The sequence below is a fragment of the Battus philenor genome, unplaced genomic scaffold, assembly GCF_028537555.1.
Source record: "Battus philenor isolate CCGP_79_NKW_IND1 unplaced genomic scaffold, ilBatPhil1.0.hap1 SCAF_1, whole genome shotgun sequence".
NCBI lineage: Eukaryota > Metazoa > Arthropoda > Insecta > Lepidoptera > Papilionidae > Battus > Battus philenor.
The window spans coordinates 4361669-4381731 of record NW_027181661.1 but is presented as its reverse complement, the minus strand read 5'-3'; the positions used below and the strand labels follow the sequence as shown (position 1 = coordinate 4381731).

Here is a 20063-nt window from a genome sequence, read left to right as displayed (position 1 = left end):
CTATATGAAAATAATTGTACACTGCTTAAACATATTTAAAAGATGCCAAAAATCTATCTACCACTGCATGTGCGGAAGTGGCTAAATATTGGTCCTTCTCTTACTTAGGATGGACTTCCGCAAAATAACGCCTGATTCCATTAAATAGAGAATTGCTGCTCATACAATAAATAGGAAAAAAAGTTAAAAGTAAGAAAATTGGAAGTAAAATAAAAATATATGTAAGGAATAAAAATAAGTATATAAATTAAATGAAGTAAAATAAAAAAAATCTAAATTGTAAAAACTAAGGAACGAGGCGATGAATGAAAGGTATTGGAAAAGAGGGAATATGGAATGGATGGGTACACAGACGAAATGTAGAAAGCCAAAGAAAAGAATGAAAGATCTTGAGATGCATGGAAGAAGAGCGCAAAAATAAAATAATTTGTGAAAAAATTAATGAAAAGAAAATAAAAGTCTCTGACCCATAAAAAAATTAGGGGTACGAGAGGCCCCTAATAGCGGAAGCCATTAAAAAAAAGTATTACGAAGTAATGGAAAATAAAGAATGAAAATGAAATATGAGGTTAACAAAAGGATTGTAAAATAAGGAACAATAATAATATAAATAAGAACAAAAATTATACAATGTGAACTAAAATAATTCAGCGAAGAAAAGAGGCCAACCAAACAACAACAAACAGAAAGCAACAAGGAGGACGAGTATACCAGTGGTGGACCAGACTGTAGTGGAGGCAATTACTTGCTGTCCCGTATATGGAGAGCTTAGAGTGGCTCGTGAAGTGGAAATGGGTCAAAACATTGCTTGCAGCAACATCAGTTCCCTTTTGGATGAGGAGGAGAGCCGCCACACTTTCTTGCGGTTTTGTTGCGTGGTGGTGGGTAACGTAATATGGCATAACAAAACCGTGTAACAGGAAGTGTGGCGAGGGATAGAAGGCGATACGTGAACGTAAAGTAGGTGAATGCTGTATGTTGAATGTTTGCTGAATGATAGAAAACATGGAGGATGAAAGAAGGAATAAAGAGAGAAATTTGTGAAGAATGAAAGGAAGAGGATTAAAAAAGGAAAGTGTATATCCCAAGAAAAATTAAAATTAGTATATCAGAGAGCATGTCCATAATGTGAACTTATTGAAAGATAAAATCGTTCTTCTTCATTAAACCGAAGACTTATTCAGTGAAGTAGTATGTACATCTAAAATTAAATTCGAAAATTTCTTCACCTCTTTGGTTATCTGCCTTTAAGAAACACCATCATAAGTGTGAACAGGTCCGTTTTAAACTATACCAATACATTATTAAAGATTTACTTTTATCAATTGGTTGGCTATCATATTAAAACCAACGACAAGCCGAAATTTGGTAATAAGGCACGTGTATATTTTTGCTATTTTTACCATGATTTCAGCCTTAGAACATCCAATGTGGGATGCAATTTAATCGGCCAATCATCCAGCTATTTCGGACGACCTTAACAAGGTATTCTCTTCACCTTGTAGATGGACGTCATGTGCCGCGCTTGCCGGTCAATCGTTTCCACTCCAGAATCAGGCTCAGCGGTCTTGTTCTTTTGGATGGCGATAAGTAAATCATTTTTATTCGCTCTTCGATTTTCTTACTATTGCTATGGTTATGTCTAAGTCTTTACTTTTTTTGTTCATATTTGATGTAACTATGAGAAACCCCTTTATAAGCTGATTTCTACTTCCGAATATAACCGAAAGTATTGAAAAAATAATAATACTTAGAGGTTGCCGGTAATTTACCGATTCCATTGGAAATCTATGGGAGGCCTATGTCCAGCAGTGGACGTTTAACGGCTGAGGTGATGATGATGATTAGGGTTAGCCACCACCCGCACCATCACGCGAAATAGCGGTGCATGACGTTGATTTATTTTTATTACATGATTACCCTGTACAAACAAGTACAATTTCAGACTCAAAATACATAGACCACCAGACAACTAACATGTACAATTTTCGCTCCCCAAATATTATTAATTCGTAAATTTAAATGAACACATAATAGCAACAAACATTCAAAAGATACCATTGTAACCACCCTTGCTTGTACTTAATAGCCTTGAGGGACGAGAGAATTAATGTCAGAAATATTGTGAACAAAGTGTGGCCATGTTTTAATTATTTCATAAACTTTGTCTCCCGGACTCAAAGTTGACATTAGTTGGCTATGCGCGAACAGCTTGTAATCTTTGACAAGCTTACCAATGGCGACGCCTTGCTGGATAATCTTCTTGCAAGCGTCTACTTGCTGTTTTGACGGTGAATCAATGTTAAATGTCCCTATAAAGGCTATGCCTATACTGTATTTGTTGTATCCTTTGGTATGCGCGCCCATGTAATCCCAACCTCGGCCGTAGTACACGGAGCCATCGCCGCCGATCAAGAAGTTGTAACCGATGTCATACCATCCTCTTGACTCTATGTGGAATGACTGAATCAGTCGCACCCTCAACACACACTGGCTCTGAAATATAATAAAGACAATATAAGCATTTGTACATTTTACAAAAACATTGCACAAATCGCCAAACGCAGCACAGATCAGAACAAAAAACTGAGTAGCTGTATCGCGAAGCGCGTACAGAAGAGCTTCACTGATGGAATATATCAACATCCGTGTAAAATATAATATATTTTATAAAAAAAGGATTTAAATATAAATATGATAAATAATCGTAATATAATAAATAATCGCAATATCCCTTCACCGTAGTAGTTACTATCAATTTTATAAAAATGTATATAAAATTCCAATCTCTCTTCATCATGTAAGCAATAATCTATTTCACAAAAAATTTAATTTTAAAATCGCAATCTCTCTTTGCCATTCTATTATTTAAAAATGATATCTAGCAATTAGTCTTCCCCGTTTAAGCTATTGTCTATTTCATAAAAAATAAATAACAAAATCGCACTCTCTCTTCGACATATGAGCGATTATTTTTTTTTTAATAAAAATGGTTTTTAAATCGGAAATTCTCTTCGCCATGCAAGCTATTATTTATTTTTTTAAGGATGGGTTTCAATCAAAATTACTCTTCGCCATGCAAGCTATTATTTATTTTATAAGAAGGGATACAAAATCGCAGTCTCTCTTCGTCAAGTAACCTATTATTTACTTTAGAGAATAATTTTAAAATCACAATTTCTCTTCGCCATGCAAGCTATTATTTATTTTATAAAAATAGATTTTAAATCATAATTTCTCTTCGCCATGCAAGCTATTGTTTATTTTATAAGAAGGAATACAAAATCGCAATCTCTCTTCGCTAAGTAGCCTATTGTCTACTTTAGAAAATGATTTTAAAATCACAATTTCTCTTCGCCATGCAAGCTATTATTTATTTCATAAAAATGGATTTTAAATTGCGATTTCTCTTCGCCATGCAAGCTATCATTTCATAAAAAACAGGATAAAAAATTGCAATCGCATTTATTATATCTAGCATAGCGATATCTGCAATTGTCTATTAATAAAAAATTGTATATAGAAATTTCTTTTCGCCGTGTAAGCCATCATTTCTTTCATGAAATATGGATAGAAAACCGCACTCTCTTTTCGCCACGTCAGTTATTATCTATTTTAAAAAATGGTTTTAAAATCGCAATCGCCTTTAGCCGTGTGTGTTATTCTCTTTTTTGTGGAAATAGATTTGAAATTACAATTTAAGCTACTGTGTATTTTATTATAATGGATTCAAAATCGCAATCTCTCCTTGTTATAATAGCCATTAGCTATTTTATTAAAATAAAGAATTAAAAAAGGCAGTTGCACTGTGCCATGTTTGCTATTATCTGTGTAAAAAATCATGTAAATTCGCAATAGCTTTTAGCCCCAGAAGCTATAGTCTATTATTTCATTTAGGATATAATTGTAATAATTTAAACAGTTTTTTAATTTAATTTAATTTTAACTCCTTTGTATATACTTCTTATTACAAATACGAAGGTGTCTCCAGTATCGTTATTTACATAAATATAAATAAAATTCAGTAAATTCGCTAAGAAAGACATATTTTTGCAAAATGGTTATTCTACTACAGATAGTTAAGTGACTTCAACTGAAAATTCGCAAAATCACTTGTTGTGTTGTAAATTGTCATTAAATCGCAGAGAAATCTTCTATAAATAAGAATAAATATCCAAATATTATTATAAAGCAGAGCAAAACACCTGTTCATAGAGGTCAAACACTTATCGTCAATCAAAGCCAATAAAATACGCCACCAGATGTAGTAAAAAAAATCATACACCATAAAGAATTACAATGAAAAACAATCACATTAGGAAATTAACTTCAAAAGTTCATATAGATAGTGTATATTAACTTTTGAAATAAATTTCCATTAAAACATTTTTATAAAAATGTAATTACATTATTATTCTTAGAATACAGCTTCGTAATGTATTAAATATAGTAATATATTCTTAACAGTGTCCGCTATTATTTACACATTTAATCAAGAAGTAATCACCCTGATACTTTTTATTTAATATTTAGTATTATGGCCAATAATTTTTGACAGTAAATACGACGAAGCAACTTGCAATATATTAAAACATAACCCTTATGTTACATAATACACATGAAACCGCTTAACTTGAAAATACTTTATATAAGTCAGTTACTAGTTGTTGCTATAGGGGGGATTGTTATATTTGATACTGGTTATAAACATTGCATACCAATGGCTCCAGCTCAATCAGTATTCGCTCGGCGCTGTTTCTATATGAAGTTATATTTGTAAAAGAAATTCAAAATGTTTAAAAAAAATAACACAATTACGACATAATAATGACGACGTTATAAATACCGTGACAAAAGATATTTTCAATTGGTCCTTACTGACGGAAAATTTAATGAAAACCTTTTAATGACTAAACTTGTAGGCATTCTAGTTTTCCATCTTTTTTTCTCTAAGCTTTCAGTAGTGTCTACTGCACGCCAATAAAGATTTATTCTATTTATTAAGTCATTTCAAATGTAATTCACTCTATGAGACAAAACTATCCTAAGTGTAGAGTGTTTGTTAATCAGCTGATTAAAGTGTAATTTTAGTCTTGAATAAAACTGTAGACAGTGTTAATCTTAAAAATATTATGAAGAATTTTGGCAAATAATATAATAATTAATGGGAAAATATCAATTATAATTAATTGTTATTATCTAACCTGTGTGTGGCAGCTTTCAGTGGCTGTGTGTGATATGACCACCCAAGGTACTGGCTGTACCAACTTATCAAGTACACCAGCTTCCGGTTGAGCCAGCCAGTCAGTACGTGAAACTATTCTTAGATGATTGGGTGCAATCAGCAAAGGGTCCACTAAAAATTAATACTTTATTAAACAAAGTTATCCATGCAATCGTCAAACCTTTTAAGTATATAACAAGTGCTACAGTAAGCAATAACTAATGAAATATGTGTTATTTTTAATTAATTATCTCACTAAAACAATGTATGTCTCTTCTAGGAAAATAAACTTCTTACAGGCTAGTGCTGTTACCATAGACATAAATTACCAGAAACATCAAATGAAAGTGTGCAAGAATAGCTTGTGTTAAGAAACATATTTCAGTATAAACAGGTCGTAAATAACTTTCCATGGAAATAATTATTTTCTTCAGTAATATTATATATAAGCTAAGAATGACATTTATGAAATCAGGTGGGATTTCATAATCGTCATAATTGAAGGAAGTTTCATTAAAAAAATCAATCTTTAACTCTTATCAATCAAATATTATCAAGAATATTGGTGTATAAATGGATTTTAATAAATAATACCTTCAAAAGACAGTGCGGCTATATAAAGCGGGCAGGGTACACCAAGAATGTGTATATTGTAGTAAAATCTATAATCTTGATAAAACAATTATATTGCCAACAAAAGATATTGCCGACCTGTTATATAAAACGTGTGATACTTTACTAAAAAGAACATTGTTACAAAAATAGTAAATTAAATTGCAAGCAACATAAATACCTTTGTCTATGTTATAAATGCGCATACTAGATGTTGTGACTTTAATTTTCTCATTATTATAATTTATCTCTCCACCAATAACGGATGCCGTCTTTGTTAGTAATGAATGGTAAGAGTATATTAACAACATTATTATTGGCAACACAATGCTTGATAAGATAATTATTGTAAATATGTCATAATTCAGTACCACCACCATTTTGTTCACTGAAATCATGTGAATTAATTATTATTATAGTGGCTTCCAACCTTGATGTAATTATAAAAAATATTTTATCTTATATAATTAGAAAAACGTAACTCCATGCATTATGTATTAACTTTGTACAATGTCCAATAACATGATGCTTAGTTAAGAAAACATTTTTCTAGATGCCTTAATTCATAAAATAATCAATGTAATATACCGTATTCGAAAATCTTTACTTAACCTTTATTTGATTATATTTAAAAACAATTTATTTTTACAATTATAAACGTAAAATCTTTAAAGGGGTGAATGTAAAGCTCATTTATCAGTAAAAAGGTCTAAAGATATTTAATCTATTTCCATATATCTTGCATAAAGTAATCACTCTAAAATAGGTTACATGAATTTATTTTCTATTGGTGCAACAGACTAATAACTTTTTGCAGTATAAAGTCGGCAAAGACAGATAGTAAATAATAATTAACTCGAATATGCATTTTTGGAAATTTGAAAACAGCTTTTCTCCCAAAACTATCTTTATGTTATTTATTATTTCTAAAACCATTGATATAGCTATACATTCTTCCCTTTACAGCTTTTTCACCAATAACCAGTCATTCCACATATTCCTTGTTTATTAAACAGACCCACATATTGAAAAGATAATCAGTAAAGTAGTTCATCCTACAGGCTTCGTGAAAAAATATAGACTTATAAGACATCTTTAAACAAAAATTACAAAATTGTAGCCATTATCTATTGTTAATTACTTACTTAATTACATTATTAATATTATTTTTTTAAATTATATCATGATGAGAGATTAAATAATTAGATGCACATTTGCCTAAAGTTGTTTTATGAATTAGGACTTATGGAGATGGCTTCAGTAAAGTACTTGTAAAGTAAATCTTAATTACCAAGATTCATTCATTACATTAACTAATCATTCTTAAATTTTTGCCTAAATACCCATTTTCTTTACTTTTATTTACTGATTACTGCACTCATCTTTTAGCTTTAACACTAGAATCCCTTTCAATCAATGTATGCACACAAGAGCTACATAACCCTGTATCAACTAATCAGCAGACACTGAGCCATACAATAGTAACAGATAGCCAACTAACAACTGAATATTTAATTTCTGATCCTGACATTGAAACCAATATTGATTTGTAGAAAAATATAGATAAGACAGATATTCTTACCTGAAGCATCTGTTGGGCTAAATGTAGGATAAAAACTATTATGTTCTTCAGTCTTTGTTCTTAATACTAGAATGATCGCACAAATACCCCCGACTACAACAACACACAGTGCTGAAAATGTTATCTTGTGCCATATTAATATTTCATGCTTCTTTTTTTCTGAAAAATTCAACACAAATAATTGTAACATTTAAATATAAATATAGTGTATAGTATTTACTATAACAGTGACAAACAATTATAAAATTTAATAGTAGCAATAATTTGCACAGAAAAAACATTACTAAAGTATAAAATGTATGAACCTTATTACAAGACTACTGAATCGAAGTTAAGATGTAAATGACACTATTTCAAAAAAAAATTCTTACAACACATGTAGTCTTTAACAATTATGTTACACCAAATTGTGTTTAACAAATAAAATCAAGTGTCCAATTGAAAATTTTAACATAAATTTTTAACATAGGAAAAATGGATGAATGGCAACCACAAGGCTACAGACCCATGCATTGGTCTGATCAATTCTGAACCACGCTTAGAACACATAGACAATAACACAGAGAGAGAAACACAAACACATAGAACACACAGACATTAGCTAAGTAATTTACACCACCCAAGGTGGGCATAGATTGCATAACATAGTGCATTTCATCAAACAACATCTTTCAAAAGTAAATTCCTTTTTTTAAAATCTAGATATACATATCTAGATTCCTTACACACTTAATCAGTTGTTTAACTATATAAAACACATTTTTTTTTTTAATTGTGGCATGGGATACAAATTTAGACAGAATGGCCATTAGACAAATTAATCTAAATCATAGGTTTCATATTGGAGGTGTGCCAAACAGGTGGTATAGGGTCATGAAAAAAAATTATCTGTCTAAAAGAGGAATATGTTATTATTACTCTGTGGCAGTGGATTTGTTTTCCATAGAGGTAATGGTAGTAAATAATTGTTTAGAAACCTGTAATCGAGTATAATAATGAACAATGTATCAATTTTTTTACTTAAGTACTTGCAATTAATTTTGTTTTTGATTAACAATTTGTTTTAAAATATTATACAGAAAATATTAACTTCATTATAAAATAGATAATAAAAATCCTATAGGTTACACATTCAAGAATATGTCATATAGGTGATTCCCCTAAACTGACTTACATTACAAGATTTACATTAAATTGTTTGTACATTTCCTCTGTAACTGTGATAAAAAAAATGAGGGACTTTTTTAGTGTATCCTTTTACTAATAAAAAGCTATCTATTCAAATGTCATTAAATGTAGAAGATAAACTTTGATATATAGATATATGAGAATAAAAATCAAATGTCCTAATATTTTTTATTAATAGTGTCACACAATTAATAGTGTGACAATCATTGCAAGGTTAAACTGACTAATGCATATCATCAGTTTTAGCTGTAAGATGTTGGACATAGGCTTCCCACTTAATATATATTAATAATTTTTAGTGCCTTTATTACCTATTTATACAGAGCTAAAATTTATTAGATTTGTTATAGCAATGAGAACAGTTTCCGCAAAATACTTTACATATTTATGTACACTGTGTATATATTATTTTTTACTATAGTTAATGAAATGATTCACCATAATCAAAATAAAAAAACTAGTATGAACGAAGTTAAAATATGACATTGTGTCGTGCACACCAGGGTGTCATGTACCTTTAAATCAAATATAAATGTGTCAAGTAACTTACGAGTTTCAATCTTAGGTTTCGTTTGATATTCTTCATTTTGTATATTATCGTCCTCCGTCCTACTGTATGCAGCATTATCCAAACCAGATTTACTTTGTATGATTGTAACAGGTCCATTAAAATAAGTGTTGTTTCCAAATTGAACATTTTCGGAATTGGACACTGAAACACTTCCAAATACAGGAACTGTGGACACCTGTGCCACAGGACTCAAAGGTATCTTAGGTCCAAGGCTATTCGGCCTTGGTAGTGTTTGTTTATCATTACAAGTGCAATCGTCGTCGCTCATTTCCTCAATAATTTGCAAATCGCCTAAATCCCCTTCAATTTTAATTCCTGCATTGTTTTTTTCATCATTTTTCATTGCCATTTTACAACTTTGCATTTACGTTGTTGGTATTAAACGCGAATTATACATTTTGAAATCAATCAGCTTTATCTTAGAATGTAATAATACAACAAACCAACAAGTATCTATACGTCAAAATTGAAATTTTATTGTCCACAGTTAAAAAATCAAAAACATTTTTATACTCCACAGATATAAAAGTAAGCTATATCTATGGGTACCAATTTTAAAATGTGATTTTAGTAGTATCTCTACAAATACTCTGCCATTGAAAGCATGTTTGAGTTATAGGAATTTAAATTTAAAAAGAAAATCAGGTCAGTTTTATTTTTTTTTCTATTTACAGCAGAACATGCACCATTAAGTATCTTAATTTTTAATTATAATTGAAAGTAGACAGTCCAATTGTTAGAGACCTACAATCACCAGTAACGAATTTAATCCTACGATCGTTTACAAATGGTGTTAAAAACTATATGCGGAAACTTTAAAAATACGTTGATCATCTACTAACATAAATTTAATATAACTAAACGTAATATTTTAAAGCTGATAACAATAAAAAATTGTATGAATATGTCTACCTAGTCTAGCCATAAGTTCTGTTACAAAGAAAAGATCCGATAATTCCAAAAGAAATAATTTTATTTTAAAGTTTTGTATGTGATTATGTAGAGTGAAAAAGATATGTTGACGTAATAAACTACTTATTAAAAGTGTCCGCCCTTAGCTTTAACGCATTCGTCGATGGATTTACGAACGGTTTTCATTGGAAACTTGGTAACTTCTACCCGCAGAATTTCTAGATCGATTCAATGTTTGGGTGACGCTATGAACAGGCCATGTCCTCTAGCACGGACCACACTTTATAGTCCAAAGAGTTTAAGTCCGGACTAGACGAATGCCAATCATCACCCTTTATGAAGTCTAGAACATTTTGCTCAAGGCAAATTTGGGTAGCGTGCGTATTATGATCCAGGGCTGAATCCTCTTGGAATATCCACACTTCTTGTTTGAATAAGGTTTTGTTGAGAGGTTTAACTACCGCTTCTAACACTGTATCTTGATACTTGACACTTTGGCTGAAGTTTTTTTACGCAACCTTTTACGCAAAAATGTAGTTTTGTGTAAAAGGTGTGAAATGGTGTGGAGTGGCGTCGCTGAACTTTGGCTACCACCTCGGAAGCTTCTTTAAAGCTGTGTGAATACATTTAATCATTTTGTTAGTTGTATTGCTCCTCGATTGTAAAATTTTTTTCGTTGGCAAAAAAAAATTCAGTGTTTTTCGTTTGCCTATCGAAGTAAAAGCTGTTTTGATCTTTCGACTCTTTTTTGTTTTATTGTCTGATTTAAAGTATGTCCTGAGTATCTCCGGTAAGCCTCTAGAGCTAAGTCTTGTTTGATAATCCATGAAAGTATACTCGGTGGGATTCCCATTTTTCTGGAAAGAATTTTCTGCTTCCTTATGGGATTTCAACCAGTCCTGGCCTTGTCTGTATTAACGGCCTGGTTTGTTCGAATAGACCGCAGTAGGCCGGGTCTGGCTCGTTCATCAACAGACATAGTTTGGATGATACGATACACAAACATTCGGCAAATCCCTAGCTTTTACAATGTATCAAAAATGTCGACTTGCTTGTTACCTACTTTGTATAGTGCAATTATTGCAATCCTATTCTCTTTAGTGCCTCACTCGATTTTCAAAACATAAAATTTGTAAACAAAAAACATACAAAATTGGCGGGAAAGATTCTATTTTTTATCATAGAAGCTAATGATCGAAATTCAAATTAATGTTTTTTTTAATATATGTAAATAGCAAGTAACAGAATTTATGGCTATACTAGGTAAAATAATATTGCATTGAAAAAGGGTAACACTTTTTTATTACGACTAAATGGCAACATAGCACTTTCAATAGTTTAAGTGAAAAGTAACTGAATTGTGGTGGTCTAAAATCTATAATTTCGGATATATCATCGTAATTGTTAATACCAGATGAACACTAATTAGAAAGAATTTCAGAAGGTTTTATTAGGCAGCTAAAATTGTAAGAATTAACCTAGTTCAAAGCCAACAAGCAGTAATTGATTTTTGCAGCCACATCACAGGCCGTCTTCGATGCTGATGAAGGCCTGCGATGTGGTTGGTTTTGATGCATGGTTCGAATACCTTCGGGAGCAAGGCCTATTTTTCCTTTTTAATGATAAATTCGAAATTTCTGCCGACACTTCTCCCAGCGCGGGAAAATTCACTAAATACCCGTAACAGCAGCCGATTAAGTTCGAAGTTGCCCGATTCCCAAACAGAGGCGACAAAGGGACAGCCCAGCAGAGGCCTCCTCTCGAGGTCTTCCTACTTGATATAATCAAAAAGTTTTGCTACCCAATCCGGTGAAATTAATAATATATAAATTTACCAAGTTTTCTTCACAGCGGCCTTTGTGTCTCTTCAATGTATAAATTATTAGCACAAGCGCCTTAAAAGTATGCAAATTACTAATAAGATTTCCAAAGTATTGATGTAAACTTTTGTGGTTCATTAAAAGTATTTTAATAAGATTATTTAAGCACCTCCAAGTATATATGTTCTTAATAAACATTTTTTAATTTCTATTACAGCTTGTGAACCTGCATTAGTTTATAAAACATTCCATTATATTAAACATATGTTTCCATCAAGAAGAAAGACTTTTTAGTGTAATTAGAAATTAATAGCTCTGCTATAATGTTTTATGTATCTGAGGGTGAGATAATATTTGGTGAAAAATATGGATCTAGTCCTAATGAAAGATTATATGTGAAACCCATGGGTTAGTAATTATTATATTTCTCTTTAAATACTTCTGTAAAAATTATTTTCATTGCCTAATTTTAACCTAATTTAACAAAGTCAACCATCTTTTCATAGTAATCATCTTTGTGAAAAAACTGGAGACATCATAAATCTTTGCTTAACTTCAAATTTATCAACTACTTATTATCTAAATAAAATAGTATAATATTATGTAGTAAATATGTTATGTTAGCACAAAATACCTATATATTCAAAAACAGACTATCTAGCCTTGTCATTGTCAATTAAATAAAAGAAACAGCTAGAGATTAGCAGGTTAAATTTTTAATAAGTCATTTGCTAAAAATAATAAAAGTGATCATTTCAGGTCAAAGTAATATAGTAACATTAGATAATAAAAATGTTAATGCAACAAATTGGATCACCAGAATATTCTTACCTCATGGTTATCCTGAAAGTGTCAGCAATGATTACCTTGCATATCAAATCTGGGATACCGCCCAGGCATTTTGCAGTACAATAGCAGGCAAGTTATTCAAAGTACCTACTCTTTGTTTTTGCCTTTATTTTAAGTTTTGATTTACCACATTTGGAAATGTTGACCCCATTGTCATAAGTATTTGACATAATATTCAAAAATAATTATGAAGGCAAAATGCCAATCTGCAAAACTGGTTAGCCGCTTTTGACTTTTGTTCAAACTTAGTAAAGTGGGCGGTGTCAACATTATAGGGACAATATTTTAATAGCCATCACACCTCCTAGTACCTACTTATATTAAATATTAAAGATGTAAATAAAATTTTACTTTATATCTCATACCTTAGATACACATTGCTTAGTAAAGTTACTATCAGTCATGTCATGGGAAAAACTCGAGAAATCTCAGCTTGGACTAATATTCATTTGCATAATTACAATGAATTAGTAGTTACAAATTCAAGGAAAGTCATTATTATTAAAGTATTTTAATTTGTGTGGGGTAAAAGATTGTGTTTTTTTTTTTCATTTATTAAATCTGAAAAGTATGTTAAGTCAAACATGTCACTTGGATCCTCCCTTATACCAGACCCTGATGTAATTTTATTCTTTTACATTTTCTAACAATTCAACTGGATTTAGGCACTCTAGCAACTCAGGAGATACTGAGAGGTGTTGGTGTAGGAGACACAACTACTACACCATTGGCTGCAACTGTAACATGGGTGATAAAGGATGGCTGTGGACATGTTGGAAGAATACTTTTCGCCTTTAGTCATGGGTATGTTAATTTATTTTTTTAACTGACAATAGATGTTCCTTTAGTAACTGGAAACTTTCTCACATAGAACAAAATTTTCAGAACTTATTTAGATGCATACAGCAAGAAATGGAGGTTATATGCAGATACATTGAATGATGCGGCTATGTGCATAGAAATTGCTCTACCTTTATTTAAAAATTATACTACATTTGCTCTATGTATAAGCAGTGTTATGAAGGCCATTGTGGGAGTAGCTGGTGAGTTTTTGATTAGTTAATTGAGAATTTAATTTCAATAATTATATATTTATTCTTTATTAATTGTATAAGGTTACAACCAAAAAAAACTCAATTTATAGTTTTGTTTCTCAACTAATTTACTTCATAATGAACTAAAGATGATTTGAATGGTGGCAAAATATCACTGTAAAATGTAATGATTGTTATATTGATTATTCTTGTTCATCCTATCTTTTTTTTGGCTTGGGACTTATTTAACTCTATCTGGCAGTTATAGCCCAATGCTCAATTTAGAAATTTTGTAAATCACAGCAAATGGATAATTTTACGAAATTATTTTCTAAATTTTTAGGTGGTGCAACTAGGACTGCAATGACACAACATCATGCAGTCCGTGGCAACATGGCAGATGTGGCAGCAAAAGACTCTGCTCAGGAAACAACTGTTAATTTAATTGCATCCCTCGCTGCACTTGTAATCATATATTGCTTTGGGTATGCTATTATTACCATTAAAGTACTTCTAGAAAAATATTAGACTTAATAACTAACACTATATAATATTGCAAACAGCATTTATTACTTATATTATTACATATAATGTTACTTTATGTCACTTGGGCTTAAAATACCAATATTTAGCAGTATCAGTAACTGGTTTAGCCCAATGAAATGGCAAGTAAAAGTTGCATTGTTTGGTTTGGTTTCGGTTGAAGTTCATGCGGTTAGCCAGGGAGCTTTTGCAGGTTCATAGGAACTAAGTTCATGGAGCGGAAGGTCCTGTGAACTTAAAAATAGAACAAAGCTGGACAGACATATTTCAGTTGAATGAAGTTGTTTGCATGTAGTAAACTGCTCTACCTGAGTAGAGCTGTGAAAAGTTGATGTTGTATATGCGGCTTGGGACAGCAGCATGGACCACAGGTGAGTCAAGGAGGGATGTGGATCCTGCCTTGGTTAGCCCACTCCGTTGCAGTGGGTAGGGTACACAGCATAGTAAACAAATAGTCGATGGGCTTTATATATATAGGGCCAGTTTTATAGTGTAATAGTCTTAGAGAAAATAAGTCTCTAGATAAAGGTTATGTTTTTATTACACAATTCAATTACATACAAGTGTTGACTGTTACATAGGCTCCTAACAAGAATAATACTGCAACCCCAGCATGCTTTTTGCTCTAAGTTGAATATTTACAGATGTTAATCTCACTTGTTTTTTTTTTAGGAGTTCCTTGTTTGTATTTGCTTTAATGGTGGTATTACATATTGTGTTCAATTATTTTGCTGTTCGAGCTGTATCTTTGAAAACATTGAATGAGACAAGATACCTCCAAGTTATTAATTACTATCTTAAAGAAGAATTGATTGCACCACCAGAAGTAATAAATAAAACTGAACCAATTATATTCTATCAATTAGGATCAAATTTACTTGGTAAGTTTTTGCTTACAATTCTTTTTATAATTGAAGATTATGTAGGTGTCCTTTAAAAGAAGTGGCAATTTTTTATAACTTTTTTAATTAAATATCTGGCATTAGCCGCTATCTGCTATGACACTGGATTGCAGCTTATCGTTGATTTATGGGACAGTTTGTATAATCTAATTATTTATTTAGCTATTGAAGCCAGCAAGACATTATGCATGTATATTTATTGTAAAATCAGAAAATTATGCTTTTTATATTGGTTTACAGGTTTGAAACTCTGCGGATTTAAAATCATCATAGGACCTCCATTGAAAAACATAATGAAAGATAAACCTAAAGCATTTCACTTTAAAAACCTCTCTGATATATACTATGAATGTAATTATATTCTACATCACAGTATAAAGGACAGAAAACTATATGTTTTGCTAAAAGAAAAAGCAGATTCTGAAGATATTCTATGTGCTTATTTTCATGCAGTTATACTGGCAGTGGCAATATGTGCTATCAACGATGAAATGACGGTAAGATTATACTCTTTAATTATTTTAATAATTATGTTTAGTTAATAATATAGATCCCTGAAATGTTCTGTAACTAAAGTGTACTCTCTGTAATATACCTTATCATGATCATATAGGGAATTGAAACTGGTTTTGGCCACCATGGTATGATTTTCTTTTTTTTGAAATATCAATATGTTATAGAGAGGTCTGAGCTGCAGAAATGGGGAGATCCATAGATAACCTAAAGTGCCCAATAAAGGTCAGCGGATTAGCAAGTTAAAGTGGCAGTAGATAAACCATGTAGTGAACGGAACAGATAACCCCTTAAGATTCTGGATTGGTTGGAGACCATGAACCGACAAAGGCAGCATGGAATGTCATCCAAATATGAAACAGATGACTATGTTTAGTTCATAGAAGATCCTAAATGTTTGTGTGAGGCCAATGTCTAGCTAGACTAGTCCTTCACTAATATCGTCCCATACCATGCATTAAGCGACGATAGAATGTCGAAGAGATTATCTATTTTAAAATAATGCATCACTTTAAAACTTGGCTCTTTATACATATTGCTTATGATCATCATAGGGATATCATATAGTAACAATTATAAGTGGACACATTCTTTTAAAATTATCTTTATTTATTTATTCATATTATTATTGACATAATATCATTTATTGTGACCAGTTGTGTGTCTCATGAGAATAATGTTAGAATAGCTCAATTTTATAGACACATGCAGTGTCTAGGATTTATGAAATTAGTCATCTTCAATAACTTCCTTTATTTTAAAGAAGAACCCACAATAAACTAATTCAGTCCTAAATTTTATAATCCTTCACACTTATACTGGGGGTTTAATAAAGTGTTTGTTTAATGAACTTCTTAAATTTATTACATTTTTATGAGTTACTTAAGAAGTGTATTGTAATATTGTACAATGTTCTCAACAAAATAGTTACAAATTTTATGAAGTCAAGTGAGTGAGTAAAAATCTAAATGTGAGCATGTTTTTTTAGCCACTTTACAAGGATGCGTTAAATCGTCCTTTCGGAAAAATATACAATACAATTCAATTCTCCGAATGGAGTCGTGAACCAGCCACAGATGTAAAAAATTCCCAGTCAGGATTTTTTCATGAGCCTACCTATGAACTTCTGAGATATGTAAACTTTATCGTTAATAAATCACAATGGAAGAAAATCATCACTAATCTTCAAAAAACTGGTAATATTTTTTTATACACATTTATAATTCGGAACTGGCTATTCCTTGCAATATCTTAAGAGGGGTCTTCCATGGTCATGACAGAGATTTCCCAACATTCAAATGAATATCATTTTATAGAACCTTATATATGTATATATATACATATATATAAGGTGATATGTGATTGGTTATGGGTGGAAAAACTTTCAAGGAGTGAATGTATAGCTATTTATTTGCCTCCTTATAATGTAACCACTGTAAAATATGTTACTTCAATTTATATTTTGTATTAGATTGATAACAACTTTACGGTAGTGTGCAGAGACAAACAGTAATCTGAAATTTATTTTGTTTTCTGAAATAATTGATTTTCGAAAAGGATGGACCATACAATAATTGACGGCAATTGAGCTATGCATTTATTCCTGTAAAACTTTAATCTATAAACAGGTTGACTTTTTATATAGTTAATATTATAAACATGGTAACAATAGGGTACCAACTGTAATTATTAAATTAACAAAATTTAAAAAAGAGAGAGTTAAAACAACAAGTCTATGTTGGTCATATCCTCCCAGGGTTTAGCAGATGTTATTTTATGTTGAATTGTTAAAGTAACCTTTGAAAATTCAATTAAAATTTTAAATATAATATTTCAAAACTCTTAAATCTCAAGAATTATCATTTAACTACCTTTTTATGGCATCTGAATAATGTAAATAAATTTATTGTGTGTAATTATGTTATGCCAAACTTCTAAAATTAAAATTATATCTTTTTCAGGTTGGGACTGCAGCAAACACCTTTTAATGGTCGATGAATGGCGTGTACGCCATACAGTTTTGAGGCCAAGGAATTCAAGAACAATGCTGAACGAACCTGCTGCAGACACAAATAGGATATAAGAGATAATCAAAACTATTCAAGTGAAATTATATAGATAATTCATTTTTGCGCGCGAGCTCAAAAATAAATCTTTTAATTTTAGATAAAAACAAAAGTTCACAAACTAAATATGAAAGTCATTAGTAAATATAAATTTATCTATAAGATTAAGATTTCCAATGTTGATATGTAAGGAAAAAACATGCATTTACCCCGTTGTATCATTAACTCCAGTACATTTGTATATAATGTATCTTTTGTTATGCATGTGTAGTCACTATATCAGATTGACGCACACATCGTCACGCCAAAATGAGTTATACTATCTATTGTAATCTATTTCGTATTGTATGATTAATTACTAATTATCGTTCAGTTTTGTGGCTGATTAAATATAATAATTAAATTGTTATAGGCCTAAAATGCACTGTTGTATTACCAAGACATTCAACAATAAAATAATGCTTTATAAGAACCAAAAACCGATATTGTAGTGTAGTGGTAATATTTTCTGTGATAATGTTTTTTGTTATTTTCACCATTTTTTTTTATTAATGAAAGATTTTGTGTGATTATTTTTCTTTATTAAATTTTCCAAATTTTGTACATGTTATATTGCAATCCTTTGAAATCATACTTTCTCATGTTTTATAGAGAAGTTGATACATTCAATGATATACATTTTTTATTTCATCATCATCATTTCAGCTGTAAGACGTATAGCAGTAGTCAGATTTCCAGGGATCCGAAACCCTAAGTTCATCAGTCCACCTTATACGTGGACGACGTACGCTGCGCTTGACAGTCCGTGGTCAATTTAGAACCTTAAGGATTATAAGCAGCCATGTGTCCTGCGCGCTATGTACCTTGCTTATTGCCAACTTCAACTAAATAATTCGCTTGAATATGACTGTTACTTTGTTCATGTATAGATCTCCTAATTTCTAATTGAATGTGGCGAAATGTGTAAAGATTTCGCCATGACTTCTTGACTGTGAGCTTGCTAATGAGGACAAAAGTTAGAGTCCACGTTTCAGTACTGTAGGTTATAACTTGTAACAAACATCGGTCTACTTTCGTCGTTAGGTATTATTTACATTAAATAGTTTCATAATAATAAACAAAAAAGTACAATCGGCGGTCTTATCACACAAGGCAATCTCTTACACACAATCATAGAATGTAACGTATACAAAACATACATATATACAAACACACATACATGTTTATATAATATATATACTTATAGTAAATATGAAATAATTCCTATTATAAATATAATATAATAATAAATAAAAACATGAAACTCATTTTTATTTTATTGGAGATAAACAGAAAGAAAAGGCTGTAAGAAATTACAAACTTAAAAATATAAAAAACTACAATTATTATCCTAAAACTTTCTAACTAAGAACATTTAATAAATCAAAGTCATTTAAAAAATAATAAAACAAAACGAACACTACTTTTTACTAAATAGGAATCAATATTCGAGCGGATTCTACAGAACAGACAGTAATAATTACGAGTCACAGCAAGCTATCATATTCCAATGAGGTTTAAATTATATCGTGTACTTCCAATAATTTCGAATAACATTGTCTTTTAAAAGATACAAGAAGGCACGAAAACATATCAATATCACTAATAAATGAATTGTGGAATTCACAAATTCTTTATAAGGATGCACGTTTACCGATATTTGTCACAGCAGTTGATAAAAAGAAAAGAGATTTAGAACTCGTTCTAGCTGCAGAAATTCGAAAATTTACCTCGGACAACTGTTCCGAACAGTTAATATGGCCAGCACAATTATTTTCAAGTTTAGTGGCGTCCATTAGAGAACGTCGATCCTTTAATATATATAGCAAGAAATGCTGGTTCCTACGAGATTATACTTTTTCCATAACGTAACTAGTTTTTTCCTAAAATTTTATATATACAAATATTATAATACTGTGCTGTGTTGATATCAACCTTTTTGAATACTCTTTTTAAGATGGACCTAACTATTACTTATAGAAGATATCGTATTCCGCTTTGGTGTAATGAAACCAGAATCAATGTTTTTGACTTGTACGTAGGTTACATAGATCTATAAAGAAGTCGATCGACTCGATATTTCCAATGCGGGTCGTGTGTCTTCAAGATATGCGCGTTAAGGAGTTGCGACAAATATTGAACGTTCGATATTAATTGGACGAGAATGCCGTCAAACTTGCAATTGAAGAGAAATGGCAACCAAATGTA

The 20063-nt window shown here is 31.0% G+C and overlaps 2 protein-coding genes across 4 annotated transcripts; one reads left to right on the top strand and one right to left on the bottom strand.

The window, feature by feature from the left end:
* Nucleotides 1-1908: 1908 nt before the first annotated feature.
* LOC137933198 (peptidoglycan-recognition protein LE-like) lies at nucleotides 1909-9585 on the bottom strand. Of its 2 annotated transcripts, XM_068777041.1 has the most exons (5): nucleotides 9157-9585; nucleotides 7419-7577; nucleotides 6018-6224; nucleotides 5205-5356; nucleotides 1909-2496 (listed from the first exon to the last, which is right to left on the bottom strand). In XM_068777041.1, exons 1-5 carry the CDS (start codon nucleotides 9539-9541, stop codon nucleotides 2083-2085), a joined length of 1317 nt encoding a protein of 438 aa, XP_068633142.1. In that variant the 5' UTR covers nucleotides 9542-9585; the 3' UTR covers nucleotides 1909-2082. The 2 variants fall into 2 exon arrangements, with proteins under 2 accessions (XP_068633142.1, XP_068633150.1); XM_068777049.1 differs by lacking the exon at nucleotides 6018-6224.
* A 1861-nt stretch (nucleotides 9586-11446) lies between these two features.
* On the top strand, nucleotides 11447-19024 carry LOC137933527 (RUS family member 1). Of its 2 annotated transcripts, none has more exons than XM_068777490.1 (10): nucleotides 11447-11555; nucleotides 12127-12317; nucleotides 12669-12827; nucleotides 13424-13562; nucleotides 13644-13801; nucleotides 14136-14277; nucleotides 15008-15216; nucleotides 15478-15734; nucleotides 16739-16946; nucleotides 17712-19024. In XM_068777490.1, the coding sequence occupies exons 2-10, from the start codon at nucleotides 12233-12235 to the stop codon at nucleotides 17831-17833; spliced, it is 1479 nt and encodes a 492-aa protein (XP_068633591.1). In that variant the 5' UTR covers nucleotides 11447-11555; nucleotides 12127-12232; the 3' UTR covers nucleotides 17834-19024. The 2 variants fall into 2 exon arrangements, with proteins under 2 accessions (XP_068633591.1, XP_068633598.1); XM_068777497.1 differs by lacking the exon at nucleotides 11447-11555 and adding an exon at nucleotides 11905-11991.
* The last annotated feature ends 1039 nt before the right edge of the window (nucleotides 19025-20063 follow it).

Coding starts and splice junctions, on each gene's coding strand:
- LOC137933527 (XM_068777490.1), top strand. CDS start 12,233: ATGTTTTATGTATCTGAGGGTGAGATAATATTTGGTGAAAAATATGGA. Junction 13,563..13,643: donor CTTTTCGCCTTTAGTCATGG/GTATGTTAATTT, acceptor CAAAATTTTCAG/AACTTATTTAGATGCATACA. Junction 15,735..16,738: donor CTATCAACGATGAAATGACG/GTAAGATTATAC, acceptor ATGTTTTTTTAG/CCACTTTACAAGGATGCGTT.
- LOC137933198 (XM_068777041.1), bottom strand. CDS start 9,541: ATGCAAAGTTGTAAAATGGCAATGAAAAATGATGAAAAAAACAATGCA. Junction 5,357..6,017: donor CATTTATAACATAGACAAAG/GTATTTATGTTG, acceptor ATTAATTTTTAG/TGGACCCTTTGCTGATTGCA. Junction 2,497..5,204: donor CTGAAAGCTGCCACACACAG/GTTAGATAATAA, acceptor ATTATATTTCAG/AGCCAGTGTGTGTTGAGGGT.